The sequence below is a fragment of the Pelodiscus sinensis genome, chromosome 4 (genome assembly GCF_052426305.1).
Source record: "Pelodiscus sinensis isolate ZL-2025 chromosome 4, ASM5242630v1, whole genome shotgun sequence".
Classification (NCBI taxonomy): domain Eukaryota; kingdom Metazoa; phylum Chordata; order Testudines; family Trionychidae; genus Pelodiscus; species Pelodiscus sinensis.
In genome coordinates, this window is record NC_143055.1 from 34,679,488 (window position 1) to 34,698,149 (window position 18,662).

At 38.2% G+C, this 18,662-nt stretch overlaps 1 protein-coding gene across 2 annotated transcripts in view; it reads left to right on the top strand.

The window, feature by feature from the left end:
* ANAPC4 (anaphase promoting complex subunit 4) overlaps window positions 1–15,916 on the top strand; it is a 35,532-nt gene extending 19,616 nt beyond the window's left edge. Inside the window, exons 16-28 of one of the 2 annotated variants that reach the window (XM_075930623.2) lie at window positions 385–440; window positions 1,078–1,127; window positions 6,379–6,435; window positions 6,854–6,910; window positions 7,578–7,671; window positions 8,678–8,775; window positions 9,280–9,341; window positions 9,434–9,472; window positions 9,545–9,646; window positions 10,283–10,360; window positions 12,714–12,884; window positions 14,228–14,351; window positions 15,465–15,916. In XM_075930623.2, coding sequence (XP_075786738.2) covers window positions 385–440; window positions 1,078–1,127; window positions 6,379–6,435; window positions 6,854–6,910; window positions 7,578–7,671; window positions 8,678–8,775; window positions 9,280–9,341; window positions 9,434–9,472; window positions 9,545–9,646; window positions 10,283–10,360; window positions 12,714–12,884; window positions 14,228–14,351; window positions 15,465–15,683 — 1,207 coding nt within the window. In that variant the 3' untranslated portion in view covers window positions 15,684–15,916. The remainder of the gene's footprint in view (window positions 1–384; window positions 441–1,077; window positions 1,128–6,378; window positions 6,436–6,853; window positions 6,911–7,577; window positions 7,672–8,677; window positions 8,776–9,279; window positions 9,342–9,433; window positions 9,473–9,544; window positions 9,647–10,282; window positions 10,361–12,713; window positions 12,885–14,227; window positions 14,352–15,464) is intronic. The other variant, XM_075930624.2, reaches the window with a different exon arrangement.
* The last annotated feature ends 2,746 nt before the right edge of the window (window positions 15,917–18,662 follow it).

The window sequence follows — 18,662 nt, forward strand, 5'->3', positions numbered from 1 at the left end:
TATCCATCCTTCTTCCAAATGTCAAGTCCCTGATCTTGAATGTAGCGGTGCTCCAGCACATCAAAGAAAATGTCAGCAGCATCTTTTAAACTGATAAATGTATTTTTCCCAAACATTGCTCTTCAAAATGTGTGAACCAATTTGGCTGAAATTATCCAAAACAATTCAGCCTGAGGCAGACATCTAGCATGGAAAAATTCAACTTAAACTTTTAAAGTTTGGCAAAGTTATAAACACCTGAAAGCAATCTTGTAATGGGAAGTGCAAGACCAACGTAATGAAAGGCATTAGTACCATCTCCACCTACAGCACAGTTAGGACTTCCACATAGTCTTGCATCTTTTATTAGATCAAGTCTTTTACTATTTTTATTTTTTTATATAGAGTTATAGACAGTAGTATGAAAAACTTCAAAGCATTTTTCCGATGGTTGTATGTGGGTAAGTGTAATTATATTTTAAATGTCTCATATGTGCTTTATATTTTAATTATTCTCTTTGGAATTGTCATAGCATATTAGGATTAGTGTAAAAATATGTGGCTGTGGCTTAATTTGTGGAATTGGCTTCTAACAAATGTAGTTATGCAGTATTATAAGCTCCTTGATATCTTCACAAAAATTAAATGATGAAAAGAGCCAGTATTGTATTTATATATTGGCAAAAAATAGATTGACTAAATCCAGTTATGGAGCTGGTATTATGACTTTTTATTTATTTCTATCCTGGAAATTCATGTGCGTTAAAGTGACTTTTTTCGTTTAGGGGGAGGGAGAAATCTCTGGCTATGATTTATCTCCTGTTTATTAACAGTTGCATCACTTGACCCCTCTAAGTGAAGAATAGTCATTTATTTGAGAAATCATTTGCTCCCCTGATTTCAAAATCTATATTAGTATTGAATCATGCTAATAAATAAAATCCAGGAAACTTGTGTGATTCCTTGTTCTTTGTGCTAGTCAATATTTCAATATGCTAGAGTAAACTTTCCTGCTCTGTCATCTGTATCTTAATATTTTACCTTAGGAAAATTTTAATTGTATTGAAAATATGTTTTGCTCTTATAATTTTCCCCTAGCCATGCTAAGGATGTCAGAAGATCATGTTCTTCCAGAGCTGAACAAGGTAGTAGTAACTTCTTCCTTGTCAGATGTTTTTTATAATATTTCAGTGTTAATCATAGAATCATAGAATCATAGGCCTGGAAGGGACCTCGAGAGGTCATCGAGTCCAGCCCCCCGCCCTCAAGGCAGGACCCAGCTCCGTCTACACCATCCCTGACAGATGTCTATCTAACCTGTTCTTAAATATCTCCAGAGAGGGAGATTCCACCACCTCCCTTGGCAATTTATCCCTGCAAGGTGCATGGAAATTTTTTAAAGACACCATAATAGAGACCCAACTTAAATGTAAACTCCAAATTAAAAAAAACATGGCAAGAGACCTAAAAAAGTCACCGTGGTTTAACTACCATGTAAAAGAAGCAGTGAGGGACAAAAAGGCATCTTTTAAGAAGTGGAAGTCCAATCCTAGTGAGATAAAGAGAAAGGAACATAAACACTGTCAAATCAAGTGTAAAAATGTAATAAGAAAAGCAAAAAAAAAAAAAAAAATTTGAGGAACAGCTAGCCAAAAACTCAAAAAGAAATAACAAAATGTTTTTTAAGTACATTAGAAGCAGGAAGCCTGCTAAAAAACCTGTGGGTCCCCTAGACTATCGAGATATAAAAGGAGCAATGAAGGACGATAAAGCCATTGCAGAGAAACTAAATGATTTCTTTGCTTCGGTCTTCACGGCTGAGGACATTAGGGAGATTCCCAAATCTGCGCCATCTTTTGTGGGTGATGAATCTGAGGAACTGTCCCGGATTGAAGTGTCATTAGAGGAGGTTTTGGAACAAATAGAAAAATTTAATGTTAACAAATCTCCTGGACCGGATGGCATTCATCCAAGGGTTCTAAAAGAACTCAAATGGGAAATTGCTGAACTATTATCTGTGGTTCGTAACCTGTCCTTTAAATCGGCTTCCGTATCTGATGACTGGAAGGTAGCTAATATGACACTTATATTTAAAAAGGGCTCTAGAGGCGATCCTGGCAATTACAGACTGGTAAGTCTAACTTCAGTACCGGGCAAATTAGTCGAAATAATAGTAAAGAATAAAATTGTCAGGCACGTAGAAGAACATAATTTGTTGGACAAAAGTCAACATGGTTTCTGTAAAGGGAAATCATGTCTTACTAATCTATTAGAGTTCTTTGAAGGGGTTAACAAACATGCAGACAAGGGGTAGATATAGTATACTTAGATTTTCAGAAAGCCTTTGACAAGGTCCCTCACCAAAGGCTCTTCTGTAAATTACATTGCCATGGGATAAGAGGGAAGGTCCTTTCTTGGATTGAGAACTGGTTAAAAGACAGGAAACAAAGAGTAGGAATAAATGGTAAATTTTCAGAATTGAGAGGGGTAACTAGTGGTGTCCCCCAAGGGTCAGTCCTGGGACCAGTCCTGTTCAACTTATTCATAAATGATCTGGAGAAAGGGGTAAGCAGTGAGGTGGTAAAGTTTGTGGATGATACTAAACTGTTTAAGATAGTCAAGACAGAAGCAGACTGTGAAGAACTTCAAAAAGATCTCACCAAACTGAGTGATTGGGTAACAAAATGGCAAATGAAATTTAATGTGGATAAGTGTAAAGTAATGTACGTTGGAAAAAAATAACCCCAACTATACGTATAGTATGATGGGGTCTAATTTGGCTATGACAAATCAGGAAAGAGATCTTGGAATTATCGTGATAGTTCTCTGAAAACTTCTACACAGTGTGCAGCAGCGGTCAAAAAGGCAAATAGAATGCTAGGAATTATTAGGAAAGGGATAGAAAATAAGACACAGAATATCTTACTGCCCCTGTATAAAACTATGGTACGCATACATCTTGAATACTGTGTACAGATGTGGTCTCCTCACCTCAAAAAAGATATTTTGGCCTTGGAAAGGGTTCAGAAAAGGGCAACTAAAATGATTAGGGGTTTGGAACGGGTCCCATATGAAGAGAGGTTAAAATGACTGGGACTTTTCAGTTTAGAAAAGAGGAGACTGAGAGGGGATATGATAGAGGTATATAAAATCATGAGTGGTGTGGAGAGGACGAATAAAGAAAAGTTATTTATTATTTTCCATAATAGAAGAACTAGAGGACACCAAATGAAATTCATGGGTAGCAGGTTTAAAACTAATAAAAGAAAGTTCTTCTTCACACAGCGTGTAGTCAACCTGTGGAACTCCTTGCCAGAGGAGGCTGTGAAGGCTAGGACTATAACAGTTTAAAGAGAAGCTAGCTAATTTCATGGAGGTTAGGTCCATAAAAGGCTATTAGTCAGGGCATAGAAATGGTGTCCCTGGCCTCTGTTTGTCACAGGCTGGAGAGGGATGGCAGGAGACAAATAGCTTGCCTCTTTGATGGCAGGAGTCATGTTATTGACTCATTCAATTTGTGATCCAGTATAATCCCCATATCCGTTTCATCAGTGCTGTTGCCCAGCCAATTATTTGCCATTTAGAAGTTTCTATTTGATTTTTGTTCCTTAGTATAGTACCATGCTGTCCCACACGCTAGCCTCTAGCCACGTGTTGCTCTTTGGCCAGTTGAGTATGGCTAGTTTGCTCTAACAAACTGGCTAGTACTTTGCATTGAATTTGGTACTTTATTGAATTTCATCTTGTTGATTTCAAATCAGTTTTCTTAATTAAGGTTTTAAATTCTAATCCTGTCCATTGATGTACTTGCATCTCTTCCCATCTTAGTGTCATCTGCAAATTTAAGTCATTAATAAAAATATTGAATAATATTACATCATAGGACAGACACCAGGTACGTGACCCCATTAGACAGTGATCCTGATAACTGCTGTTTGATTACAGTCTTTCAAACAGTAGTACACCCAACTTACAGTAATTTTATCTAGATCACATTTTTCTGGTTTGTTGTTGAGATTGTCATATTGGAATGTGCTTCTAATGTGTATATATAGAACCTCTTTAGATTGCCTTTTATGGTCCTCACAAGGTACAGTTCATTTTGTTCTTACATACTTGAGCTAGCTTTTTTTTTTTTTTTTTAACTTAACTGTACTAAAATCAAAGAAAGAAAATAGGTAGGTTTGGCTTGGTTTGTTCTTGACGAATACACAAATGCTATAACTTATTAGCCTATTATCCTCTTATTTGCTTACAAATTGAGTATATTAATTTAATTCCAGTATATTTCCAAATATTGAAGTTGGGCTGACTGATCTATAATTCCTCTGGTTCTTTTTGTTACCCTTTAGACAGTGATGTTTGCCCTTCATTAGTTCATTAGTTACCCATCTTCTCATGAATAGTTCTGGGATTTTTCAGTTACAGATTGAACCTCCCAAAACTGGGACTCTCTTGTCCGTCAACATCCATGGTGCAGTAGGACCACAGATGTTCCTGGATGTGGGAGTCTTGGCTGGGAACCCCAGTGGCAAGAGGGCTGTTGGCTCAGAGTTCAGCGGGCCTGGACCTGGGACAGGGGCCAGAATCCCAGTAGTGCAGCCAAGGACGTGGCAGCCCAAGTAGTAGAGCCAGGGACACAGCAGCTGTGGCAGTCCCAGTAGAAGGACCGGGGTCACAGAAGCTGCAGCAGTCCTGGTAATGGGGCTGGAGATGCGGCAGCCCTGATAGCGGGACCGGGGATGCAGCATTCCAGGCTGCTGGGGCCTCAGCAGCATGGCAGCCCGGTGGGGTGAGTAGGGCTGGCAATGGGCAGGGGAGGTGGGCTGGGGAGCCAGTAGCCGGGGATCTTCTCTGGTCCAGCAAGTTCCTTCTTTCAAGACCGGTCAGGTCCTGAGGATGTTGGATCAGAGAGGTCCAACCTATAGTGTAAGTACTCTAGGGTGAATTTCATCAGAACCTGCTGACTTAAATACAGTTAACATAGCTACGTGTTTTGCCTTTTCTTTCCCTTTTGGGCTTGTGTTCCTTTCTCCTGGTTTAATATTAATTGTGTCGTGTCTTGTCATGATTTACCTTTTTGTGAAGACTGAAGCAAAATTTGCATTAAACACTTCAGTCTTCTTGATGATGTCCACTATTACTTGTCCTTATCCACTAAGTAGAGGACATACGCTTTCTTTCCTCTTGATCCTAATATATGAATAGAATCTCTTTGGATTGCCTTTTATATCCTTTGCAAGGTACAACTAATTTTGTCTTTACATACTTTACATACTTTTGTCTTTCACTTCTTTGTAGGAATCTTTTTTTGATTTGCAGGTCATTAAAGCTCTTGAGGAAGTAATATTGACTTTCCCTTTTCCCTTTTCCCTTTTCTCTTTTCTTTTCTTTTCTTTTCTTTTCTTTTCTTTTCTTTTCTTTTCTTTTCTTTTCTTTTCTTTTCTTTTCTTCATCAGGCTTGTTTGCTGTCGAATCTTTAATATTTTCCCTTTGGGACAGCTTTTAGCTCTCCTCAACTTTTTTTCCCCTCTGATTTTTCATTTTATGAATTCATTAAAATTTGTGTTTTTAAGTCAATTTTTTTTCTTACTTGCTGTTCACTTCTTCCTTTTTTAAGAATCACAAAATCTATTATTTCATGATCACTTTCACTCAAAGTGCTTTCAGGTTCACAACCATTTTCTCCTTGTTAGTCAGAATCAGGTCTAAAAACATCCTCCACCTACTGAAAGAAAAATTGTCCCCAATACAATAACTTATTGGACACTTCGATTTGTGTTATTACTTGTAAAACAGATGCCTGGCTAGTTGAAATCTCCTATTATATCATGTCCTATGTTTGGATATTTCTGTGGGTGGTTTTTTTTTTCTTCTAGAATTGCATTACCTAAAACCACCTCCTTATTTTTTGTTCTGTAAGAGACCCCCTATAATGACATTGCCCCGTTCTTTTTACTCCTTTTATCGTCACCCACAGGCTTTCAATTGGTCTACCTCTCGCTCATGTGGACTTGATAAAAAGTGTATATTCCTAATGTAGAATACAAAATTGTCTCCCTTGTTCCTATGTGTACCCTTTCTGAGAAAACTATGCCTATATGTACCAGTGCTCCATTTAAGAGATTTATCCCTCCAAGTTTCTGTGATGCCAGTTATGTACTTTAGTTTATGAACTAATACTTTAAGTTCTTCTGGTTTATTCGCCATACTCTTTCAATTATGTATAGACACCTGAAATGGTAAGCAGAGTCCCCCATTTTGCCTTCTTGTTGCTCTTACGAGCCTCCTGTAATTTTCCCTTTTTCTCCTCCAACATATAGCTGTTAAATTTGTTACGATCCATATACGTTTGAATTATAGTTATTTTATAATATTTTCCCTTTTTATTTCCAATAGATGACTCAAAAAGATATCACATTTGTTGCTGACTTTCTTACTGAACACTTCAATGAGGTAAGGTATTTTAAGTTTACTGAGTGCTTTATGTATGATCCTAATTTGATCTTGTTTCAGGCAGCTAAACTGGAAAGGCTGGTTAAACATCCTTCTTTTTTTAAAGTATCAGAGGGGTAGCCGTGTTAGTCTGAATCTGCAAAAGCGTCGAGGAGTCCTGTGGCACCTTATAGACTAACTGAAGTGTAAGAGCATAAGCTTTCGTGGGCAAAGACCCACTTCATCAGATGCATCTGACGAAGTGGGTCTTTGCCCACGAAAGCTTATGCTCTTACACTTCAGTTAGTCTATAAGGTACCACAGGACTCCTCGTTTCTTTTTTTAAAGGGTTTCTATATGAAAACTCATCTAATTCCCCTTATCTCAAGTATTGTCAGTCAATATTTTGTGTTGAAAATTTGTTTTATGTTTTGTTCAGGCACCAGAGCTCTACAATCGTAAAGGAAAATACTTCAACGTGGAGAGAGTTGGTCAGGTAAAGTATCAGGCTATATATTGAGATAAGAAAGACAAGGTATATGGACAAGAACCAGCTGGGGAAAGAGGGACAGGAGAACAAAGAATACAGTTTTAAGATTATGTGGTTACTAAAGAGCATTCCTTTTAACTCCCTTCTAACTGTTCAGCACACACAGAGCCATTAAGAGTGGATGATATTATTTTACCTCCCTGACTATTAGGAAAGGTCAAATTAAAAAGAACATTAATTGATTTAATATCTTATAAACTATTTTCCTCATATGTGTGGTGTATTTTTTTAAAAAGGGGGAATACTTGAAACTAATGATGGAATGAAGCTGCAATCTGTTTGCTTTATCAAATCAAGGAGCCACTATTATTTATTTCTAAAATTACAGTTTCAAAAAGAAAAAGTTTATAACTAATTCTGATAAAACATTCCAATTTGTTTCGATAAAGCAGCATTTTGAGTAATCTGTTATAACCTGATTTAAAATGGACAATAAAATATTTTCCAAAGACCTGGGAAGAAGGCCCCAAACCTGGAGTATTTACTTAAAAAAATCAATTAGATGAAGGAATACGTGTCATAATATCTTCACTTAACTGAAAGTCCTTTGGTGCATGTGTCAAATTTATCTTGTTTTTAAATGTTTACTGCATGGATCTGTCATTTCTTCCAGTACTTGAAAGATGAAGATGATGACCTTGTATCCCCACCTAACACAGAGGGGAACCAGTGGTTTAACTTTCTTCAAAATAGCACACATCTTAAAGGTATTACATGCTGCTGTTATACTATGAATCAAAGATACATGTGTAGATTTGAATTACACCCAAAGAATCTCAATGGTGTAGAAACAAACATACAGATCTCAATGCTCTATAAAGTTGTCTCGCTGCAGTTCCCTACTCAATCTAGAATAAAATCACAGTTTTTTGCAAAAAAAAAATTTCTCGGATATTATGGAATCCCTCTCCCTTTTATGTTCTTCTTTGCATCTTGTAAATTAAACAGCAAATAGTTGATGCTCATAATAATTGTTTTTGACTGCATCTTGGTGGTCTGAAACTCTCCTTTAATACATGTATAATAGACTATCTTGTAGACTCTTTCTGCCTGTTCACAGTCACGTAGCTTCCTTATGGCAACTATTGCAATTGTTTGTGATGAAATAGGCCTGGAAAGTTGTGTAATATAATTTAGGTATATTTTCATTTGATTTAGTGGCTGGAAATAGCCTGCACAATGTAACCGGCCAGCATACTGCCACCAGCAGAGAGCACTGCATCACATTTTGAGATTGATTGTATGAAACAGTTTCTTGTTAATTTCACAAGTCAGCAAGTATTAGTATATATGCTTGCCTTGTTTTATGCATAGAAATGTAAGCATGATGGATCTAGGAACGTTATAAGATGTTTTGTGATTTATGCTATATTTCTAGTTTATAGTAGTTTATTTTACCTTCAAATTCAGTGTTTATTCTTAGGTCAGTAAAATCTTTGAAGAGAAATGAATTAGATAGACTTTAGAAGATAATTAATTACAATCTTAAAAGGGTGTGCATGAAATGTATCATGTGTCAAAGCATGGAAATTCAAGATGAAAATATTTCCATTGTACCCAGACATTGTACCCAGACAGTAGATTTGCTAGGAGAAAAGAAACATTTTTGGTATAGCAGGATACTCCATGATGTATGTATTCCTAGCAAACTCACTTAACTGTATCTTTACAAATAATTGTATTTTTCACCAAAACCTAATTATTTGTTTGCAGAAAGTCCACTGCTATTTCCCTATTATCCTCAGAAATCACTGCATTTTGTCAAAAGGCGAATGGAGGGGATTATTGATCAGTGTTTACAAAAACCAGCTGTAAGTCCTGTTTGTTACAAACTGTATGTATTTGGGGCCAGCAATTACTGTTGTTTTGATCTTTAGAGTAAATTTAGTACTCATTGAAGGTTCACATGACATGCCCTCAGGGTTGCCTTCTCCTACTTAGCCATAAGCAAGGTACTACATGGATGGCAGCTTTCCCTTCCAGAGTGTCTCAAGCCTGTCATGGGACTGAGAATACAGTTACATCTCCCTGCCTCTTCTGTTCTATGCCTCTCCTGAGCATCACACACACAGCCAGTATCCTTTTCTAAATTAAATTCCTTTTATCTTTCAGGAAACAGTACAGTTGTTTAAATAAATAATTTTTTAAAAGCATGTCACATGATACTAGGTTTTGTGACAAGTACATTTATTCAAAGGAACTGGGCTGAATCAGTCTACTTCAGACAGGTTGTGATTATTTTTTAAAATATAGGGAGGTGTGAGTAACTGAATCAGTCTTTCTACGTTTTAGAATGTTTTAATGGTGTGTTTCAGGATGTGATTGGAAAATCAGTGCATCAAGCAGTTTGCATGCCTCTGTACAAAGGCTCTAAAAGGTATAATTTTTTTCTAGATTATGTTTAGAGTTAATTAGCACAAAATTATTGTAATTATTACTGCCTAACTTTTTTTTATTTTTCTGTTTTAGTGAGGACTCTACACCTCGATTATTTAAATTACCCTTTATGTAAGTATACTATTATTCTTAATGCAGTCCATTTACCATGTTTTATAGTCTAATTTTTTTTTTGTATTTTAGGTGGAATAACAAATCCTCCAACTTACATTATGTTCTCTTCACCATGTTAGAAAGCTGTGTTTCTAAAATTTACATTTTGAGGCAACACACAGATGTTTCCAGGTAAGAAATGGACTGGGAGTTAAAAAGTTTTCACTTTAAGGCCTAGTTTTGCAGGAAAATGTATCTAGGTCTAGTTCCAAGCTTAGGACCTTGCTCTATCAAGTCTTCATTGCTGGATTGAGTTATTTTACTTTTCCATGACTGTGTGCTTCTTTATTCAAAAGAAAATGTGTCAGGTATTCTCTGCTGCTTCCTTTCAGTGAGCAGGAATAGTACTATTAAGTGAGTTCTTCATCTTTCTTTATAAACATTCATTTTGGTCATCTCCTCATATCTTGTGATAAACTTTGTATAGTTGTCACTTTGTATATCTGTAAAAATGGGATGATGATTTCATGTTACAGGCAGGCTATAATGCTCTTAATTTCATAGAGTAAATTGTGCTGTGCCAGTGGTCAGTAGTTCCTGATGCCAAGATCTGCAGCGCAATTCTGTAGCTTCAGTTGTTTCATCCATATTGTATTTTTTCACACCCCATCATACTTGAGAATAGATACAACGTATAGACTACTTATCTGTTCGCATCTAAATTGACTTTGCACTCTGTTCCAGAACTTGGTGTAAATCTTTGTATTCTGATATTTTGTCATGGAACTTTAAGGACAAGTAACATAGTTGGTTTTCTCCCTCCTTTAGGTCTGCTAATAATGGTCTGCTTGCTGTTGATTTTGGAAACTTCTTGAATAGCAGTATAAATGAAAGCTCAGATACAAGGTTAGTATATCTGGGAACCAGGGTAATTAATAATTTTTCAGATTATGTTTCTTCAGCTATTTACACTTAAGCAACTTGCAGGAACAGGGTTTTTGTGAGCAGGCATCCTCATTGATCTTAATGAAGTAACAGGATTTTGGCCAGGTGGTTTACTTTATGCTTGAATTCAACTTCAAATAATCTGTCATAATTTTCTAGGTGGAAAAAAATTAGTCTAGTTCTGAAACTGCTGTTGCCTAAGCATGAAATGCTGACACTTAAAAAACAGTGATCCCAAATAAGATCTTAGAAAGTAATAATAATATGACCATAAGGAGCTGAGAGATATTTTGCTGGTGGTGGAGGCAGCACGTGACACCTCACTCTCGAAGTGCAGAGAGCCACATGGAACAGAGTGGTCTGGGACTGTTGGCAGGCAGGGAAGCCTACTTGAAAGTGCTGCTGGCTGGGAGCTGCTTAGGTAAGCATCTCCTGGCCAGAACTGCCTCTACCACCCCACCCCTTCCATACCCTAATTCCCTCCCAGACCCTGCACTTCCTCCTACACCCTTTCCCTAGGTCAGAATCCTTTTCTACACCCATGCCCCCTCCTGGACCCTGCACCCCAATCCCCTGCTCCCAGGTCACAACCTCCTCCTTCAACCAAACTCCCTCTCAGACCCCATATCTGTACTCCAGTCTCCTACCCCAAGCTCCGTTCTGCACCCAGCCTCTGTATCAGACTCCACACCTCTTCCCTAGAAAAGTGCAGCCCTTGACTATTTACCAAAATCTTGAAGTGGCCGCCTATCAAAAATTATTGCCTTCCCTTGATCTAGACTATGCCTGACAGATTTTTGTCTAACCTGCTCTTAAAAATCTCCAATGATTGAGATTCCACAACTTCCGTATGTAGTTTTTTTCAGGGGTTAATCACCTTGTCAGGAAGTTTTTCCTAATGTCCAACCTAAGGATGTTAAGTATCGGGTAATTGACTAATCGAATAGTCGATGCATTTTTGCATCGACTATTCGATTAGTCGACAGGGCACTTGGCCTTTGAAGTGTAGCAACACCCAAGGCAAAAGCGCCAAAGCCCGGGGTCGGCTGGGGACTCCCCAGCTGATCCTGGGCTCCAAGCAGGGCTTCCACTTTGAAATGCTGCAAGGAGCCTGACACCAGACTCCCACGGCATTCAAAGCGGCAGCGCTGCACTCCCCAGCTGACCCTGGGATCCATGTAGTGCTGCCATTTTGAAGTAGCCCTGTCTTTTCCCTCCCCCCATTGCCGCCTCTGTCTGATAGAGGCAGCAAGGGGGGATGGGGTGGGAAGCAACTAGTTGACTATCCTGTCGACTCTCCGATAAGCATTTGCTTATTGGATAGTCGACTAGTCCTTCACATCCCTAGTCCAACCTAAACCTCCTTTGTTGCAATTTAAGCCCAATGCTCCTTGTCCTATCATCAGGAATTAAGAAGAATATTTTTTCTCCCTCCCCTTTTTAACAGCCTTTTAGATACTTGAAAGCTATTATCATGTCCCCTCCCCTCTCAGTGTTCTTTTTTCCAGACTAAACAAACCCAGTTCTTTCAGTTTTTCCTCATGTGTCATATTTTCTAGATCTTAATCAGTGTTCTTGCTCTTTTTTTGGACCTTTTCCAATTTGTCCGTATTTTTCCTGAAATGTGGTACCCAGAACTGGACACAACCCAGTTGAGTTTTAATCAGCACAGGGTAGAATGGAAGAGTTACTTCTTGTGTCTTGCTTGTTGATGTTTGCTTTTTTGCAATAGTGTCACACTTTTGACTCATATTTAACTTGTCATCCCCTATGACTGCTAGGTATCTTTCTGCAGTACTTCTTGCTAGATAGTTATTTCCCATTTTGTATGTGTGCAACTGAGTGTTCCTTCCCAAGTGGAGTACCTTTGACATTCTACTTAATTTAATTTTATCCTATTTCATCCTCAGAGCATTTCTCTAGTTGGTCTAAATCATTTTGAATTATAATCTATCCTCTAAAGCACTAGGCAACCCTTCCAGTGTGATATCATCCACAAACTTTGTAAGTGTATGGTCTATGCCATTATCTAAATCACTGATGAAGATATTGAACAGAACCAGTCCCCAAACTGATCTTTTCAGAACCCCACTCAGTATGCCCTTCCAGAATGACTACATATCTTTATGATCAATTGTCCATTTCCAGGTTAAGAACATTTCATTTTTGGGCTGAGCCAAAACTTGGATCCATATTATGAAGGATAAATATTGATAACTTTAAGATCTTTCAATATATATTCATTCAGCTTTTTCATTTAATTTTTGTAAAGCTTGATGGAATACAACTAAACAGAGCATCTGTTTTGATATAGCTTCTATGGTTGTGTTGATGCCCATTTTTATGATGATGAAACTATAACAGTGATTCTTAAAGAGAATGCTGAACAAGAAGGGAAAGAGAGAATATTGGCTCAGTTGCCTTTATCTTCAGTGTACAATGACGAGGACGAAGAAAGGGAATTCAGCTGGAATTCTAGTAAAAGGTAGGAAAACATGACTCTGAAAATTAAGAGCTGAAAAGTATATTATATAAGTATCTGATCTGTTTAGTTGTACTTAATACATGTGTATTTAAAAGAGAAAAAATAATGTTTCTTCCTCAGAAGGAAGGAGATGATGTTCACAGTTAATTACAACTTCCGAATCTAATGTTCGTGCATATTTGAGATTGCATGCCACTTATTATAATAAAAGTTCGCATCTCTTTTTTTAATAAATGGGAGAGCCAATTTTGAGAATATATTTAGGAAATACAAACGTGCTTCTGTGTAAAAGGATTTGAGCCCTGCCACTCATGAGGTACGAGAGGCTTGGATAAACAGAGTGAATGCACAAATACAGTGGCACTGAGAGTGATAGGGTAAAGAAAAATTGAGGTAATATTTCTTCCTCATACTCACAAATGCAACCACTGGGAGAATTATCACTATCTGTTGAAAGAACAGAAATACCTTATCCTTGGAAAGAAAAAGCAGAATCAATGTCTTCCCATATTTATTTATACTGGCATAATGGTTTCAGAGTGAAAAGAATGATTTTTGGGTACACTGTAAAAAAGTAAATCTAGTAACAGAAAACTAGAATATATGCACTAGGATAATTCATCTTAAGTGCGTATGAGACTGTTGATTGTGTGGTACCAGTTGTTCTGTGGCATCTTAGGGTACATCTACACAACAGGATTATTTCGGAATAACTGGCAATATTCTGAAATAACATAGTGAATGTCTACACTGAAAGCCTTTATTTCGAAATAATGTTGAGCTGGAGGACTTCTTACTCCAACTCATGGTAACCCTCATTTCATGAGGAGTAGTGGAAGTCAAAGAAAGCTGAATTACGGTAAGCTATTTCGAATTGAAGTTGCATAGCTTAATTCGACTTTAGCCCTGCTGTGTAGACATACCCTTAGAGACTAACAAAAATATACACTATATATATATTTTTGTTAATCTCTAAGGACATGTCTGCTTATTTTGAAATAACAAAGTGAGCATCCACACTACCAAGCCTGTTATTTTGAAATAATGGGCTTGTTATTTTGAAATGATAAGTCCTGCTTGTGAAGAGGAATAAGCTTGTTTCGAAATAGTTATTTCAGGAGTTATTTTAGAATAACTCATTTAGAAATAACCTGGTAGTGAGGACATAGCCTAAGGTGCCACAGAACTACACATTGTTTTCAAAGTAACATACTAACACAGCCACCTTTCTGAGTCTTGTGGTGTAGTAAAACTTATTTCTGTCATTTTTGTCTGAGTTTACTTAGTGATAGAGTTGTTGCTTACACACACAAATATTGAATTTCTGTTTTTATTACATCTAGACTGGATGAGCAATCTGATGATATTCCTACACGTACTGTCTTTTTGGAGAGTCAGTGGAGAGTACTGGAAAATATGAAAGCTCAGTATGTTGCTGTGAATGGCATTCGGAAAGTTTCTTGTGTGGTAAGTAATATGTTTACAGTCTAGCATCTAAATCATTAAAGGAAATAGTTTGCTGATGCAGTGACTGAAGAGATTGCTGTTCAAAATCTGTTACTCTTCGTAGAGATGTCGATGTATAATTGACTACATAATTAACTGATAAATCTGAGCTTAGCGGGTAATCCTGTCAACTACATGCACTCCCCCTCCCTGATTTGCTGCCTCTGTATCAGAGGCAGCGAGAGAGGAAGGTGGTGCCTGTGAGGAGCCGGCTTTTAAGTTGGCTTCCTAGGAGCACCAGAACCCATGGAGCTGCTGGCCTCCTTCATCCTCACACTGCTGCTTCTGATAGGGGGCAAGTGGGAGCTGGTACGCATGGGAAGCTGGCTCCCCATGTATTTCAGCTCCCACAGAGCCATCTGCTCCCCACCCTCACCCTTGCTGCCTGCCACAGAGGCAGCATTACAGGGGAAGGCAGGTGCTGGTGCTTGGGTGGAGCCAGCTTAAAAGCCAGCTCCACTAGGTGGGAGTACAATGAAGGCTGTCTCAGAGCAGCTTGAGCTTACCACGGTCAGGGGCTGCTGCTGCCCCACACCAATGCCTCGGGAGGCAGCAGTGTGGTGTAGCAGCATGGTGTAGCCAGAAGTGCACTGCCTGCCAACCCTGCCCCAGGGAACTATCAAATAGTTGTGTAACCACTAAAATTTGATGCAGTTACACAATTATTCAATTACATGGTATCTAACATTCCTAACTCTTAGGTACTTAATTTGTTTTGTAAAAAAAAATAAAAAATCCTTATATCTTATGTGTCTATAAGATCCCTAGGAAAAAAGGAAGAGAAAACCTGCATCTCTTCTCTATAATAAATATAATTTATTATAATAAAATTTAAATGTTTTGCTTTCTTATGTGTAGAGAAATTGGAACAAGGTAATTTAGTCAGATTTACCTTATTCAAAATCTGTGTTAGCAGTAAAGTAGGTTGTTGCTAATTTATTACTTTATTTAACTCCATTTAAGGGAATATCAAGGGTTTGGTAAAACTGGTTTTTAAAGGCATTAATGAACATTTTCAAATCAGGGTTTTTTTTTGTTAATTTTATTAATGAAAACGTCTAAATATTTTGATAGCTAAGTTCGAATCTCCGTCATGTCAGAGTATTTGAGATGGATGTAGAAGATGATGGAGAGGCAGAGGAGGAGGAGGAGGAAGAGGAAGAAGCAACTCAGATTGTGGGTGGTGAACATGAAGAGCAGAATCAGTCTGCAATTAACCATGATAGCATGTGTGGTGCCTCTGCTGAGCCGGCAGAAAAAACACAAGAACATAAATCAAGCCTGGATCCTTGACGTGATACTTGATATTTGTGCCTTCTCTATAATGAAGAAAGGAGAAGAGACTAAAAACAAACTTCAAGCCATTGATACTTTATTCTGACCTTTACTAAATATTATGTTAATGTTATGGATGTTGTAGAATGTCACACACAGCCTAAGACAAAACCTTTTCTTTGCTCCAGTGAATGTTTACTGAATGTTTTTTTCTGTTACAGTTAGTTTGTAACAAGCATAACAGTTTCTCACTGGAGTGTTGCATTATTGAGTACGTGCGGGCAATGGGGTGGCAGGGAGGGACAAGTGGAGTTTTAAAGGGACGTAACCAGTCTGTGTAGCTCAAAAATTTATCTACCTGTGAATACATTATAAGGGACACATTTTCAGCTGTATACTTAATGTTTATGTCCATTTGAGAGGTATGAACATTGTGTCCTTGAAGCCATAGTTTACATATGTATTTGGCTAACACACAGATCTGCAGACTTATATAGGGATGGGTATTTGACTGTCTATGTTTAGCTAGTGTACATTTCAGAAGTTCAGTTCATATAGGTTGGACCTCCCTGGCCCAGCTCCCTGGGCCCTGATCTTCAGGCTGCGGAAACAACCACGGATGTTGCTGGACCAGACAGTCCTGGACCACAGAGGTTCAAACTGTACTTTTACAGACGTTCTTTAAAAAAGCCTGCCCAGCCAGCCCATAAAAGTTGTTATACCCTAACTATGTGTCTGTTGCATTACATGCAACAGAAATATATTTCAGTCTGTGGTGTGGTGTGTGAAACAATTTTTGAATATTTTCCCTATATATTTTATGATGGAAAATTATATTATTACAGAGAATATATTTTTCTATTCTGATGTGTTGTGCGTCTCATGTATGCTTTCAGTTTTGCTATATTCAGCTCCTTTACTAATTTATGTTGGAGGAGTGTTATGGAACTCAATGTGAAAGCTGGAAACTTGTTCATAATCTGAAAATGTTTGCCTGTTGCTGACTGGTTGGACTTCTTCCTAAATGCAGCTTAGTTCTTTGAATTAACAGTGATGCTAAACACATAATGCTATAAAACTGTACGAGTGAATGTGTAACTTGAGTTGGAGAAGTTAATCTCTTATGCATGTGCTCAACACTTTTTAAAAAAATAAAATAAAAACTACTGTAAATGGAGAAGTCTTTATAAATTGCCTTTTTTGATATTGTGTTGCTGTGTCTAATGCTAGTGAGTGATTTTAGGAATGATCATTTCCAACTTATCAGTATGTAATTTGATTTTTTTAACTTTATTGGAAGAATAATTTTTCTAATGCAAGTTTTTATCTTTTTTGCTGGCGGAAAGAAATTTGTAAATGTAAAATATAGTTTGAGAGGTTTCATGTCGTCAGAAATTTTTGAGAAAAGAAAAGTGTATTTTTGCAAACTCAAAAGATACAGACACATCATTAAGCATTGTGTAATTATATGAACAGCATGTGCTCCTCTAATTCAGACTCTTATTTTGTATGTTGTGACTACAAGGTGCCTATTCCTCTGCTCTCAAAAGTGTCTATGCTAATATAATTTTAAAAATTCTAGCCCTTATTGCAGAACAAAACCTGAAAATATAAACCTAATGCTTGCTCAGATTAGATGTTTCACAGTATTTTTTTTTCTAAAAAGCATGAATTAGCCATGGTCCTCCAATGAGGCCTTGCTACTGAGTCAAAGCCTTGTCACCCACACAGTCGGTGGTAGTAGGTCACCTATCTTTTGTTGGTTCTTCTGCCCAATCTGTGGATGTAATAATTGCTTAAGCTTCCCCTGCTGTCACTTGAGGGGAGCTCTCTTGCAACTCAAGTGGGCCATCTGCATCAAGCGCTAACTCCTCTAATGAGCTGATTTCTGTTCACAAGAACTACAATATCATTGCTACCTCATGCACATAAGAGCTGTTGTAGTAGTTCTCCAAGAAAGGACATCCACAAGAAAGACTGAATCTTCATCTCTTGTCATTGGGACCCTCCTTGGAGTCAGCATAGTTAAATCTCTTGAGAGACCTCTGGCCCACGTAATTTATGCTATGATGTTATTGAGGCCTGCCTCTTTAAGAGAAAACCAGGTCTGTTGGCATTCTCCCCACCTCCAGGGGGTACCACACACAGGTAGCAGCTTCTGTTGGGATCCCAGATAGCCCTGCAGTGGTGGCAGCATTGTTCTGTCTGAAGTGAGGAGTCAGTGTGATGGGGTCAAAGGCACTGAGGCAAGAGGCAGTAACCACAGCAGCCACCTTCTGGGGGGACATGGTAGCAGTTTTCAGGTATCTAAAAGGGTGTCATAAAGAGGAGGGAGAAAACTTGTTCATCTTGGCCTCTGAGGATAGAACAAGAAGCAATGGGCTTAAACTGCAGCAAGGGAGGTTTAGGTTGGACATTAGGAAAAAGTTCCTAACTGTCAGGGTAGTTAAACACTGGAATAAATTGCCCAGGGAGGTTGTGGAATCCCCATCTCTGGAGATATTTAAGAGTAGGTTAGATAAGTGTCTATCAGGGATGGTCTAGACAGTATTTGGTCCTGCCATGAGGGCAGGGGACTGGACTCGACCTCTCGAAGTCCCTTCCAGTCTTAGGATTCTATGATTCTATGATTTTAGCCTGTGCCCTTGCATTTTGCAGCAGAATGGTGGCAACTAGCAGCAGTGGCAACAAGGAACCCAGCCTTGCAGTTAGAGGAAGCTGAGGTAGGTGAGGGACAGCCTGGGAAGTACCTGCTGAGGGGCATTTCATTTGATTTTGGGGGTTGATTTGTTTGTGAAGGGCTTTTTGATGGGAGGAGAAAGTGCCAAATCTGACGGAGTGGGAGGATTTATAAGAGAGGTTATGGTGGAAGTGGGAGGTCAGTATATATGTAAGGGGAGAAGAGTGATGGGCTACAGCACAAATTTTCTATGTGCTCTACTGAAATGTTTGTACTGAAAGCACCTACCTAATTAGTAGAAGTTGTTGGAGATGGAT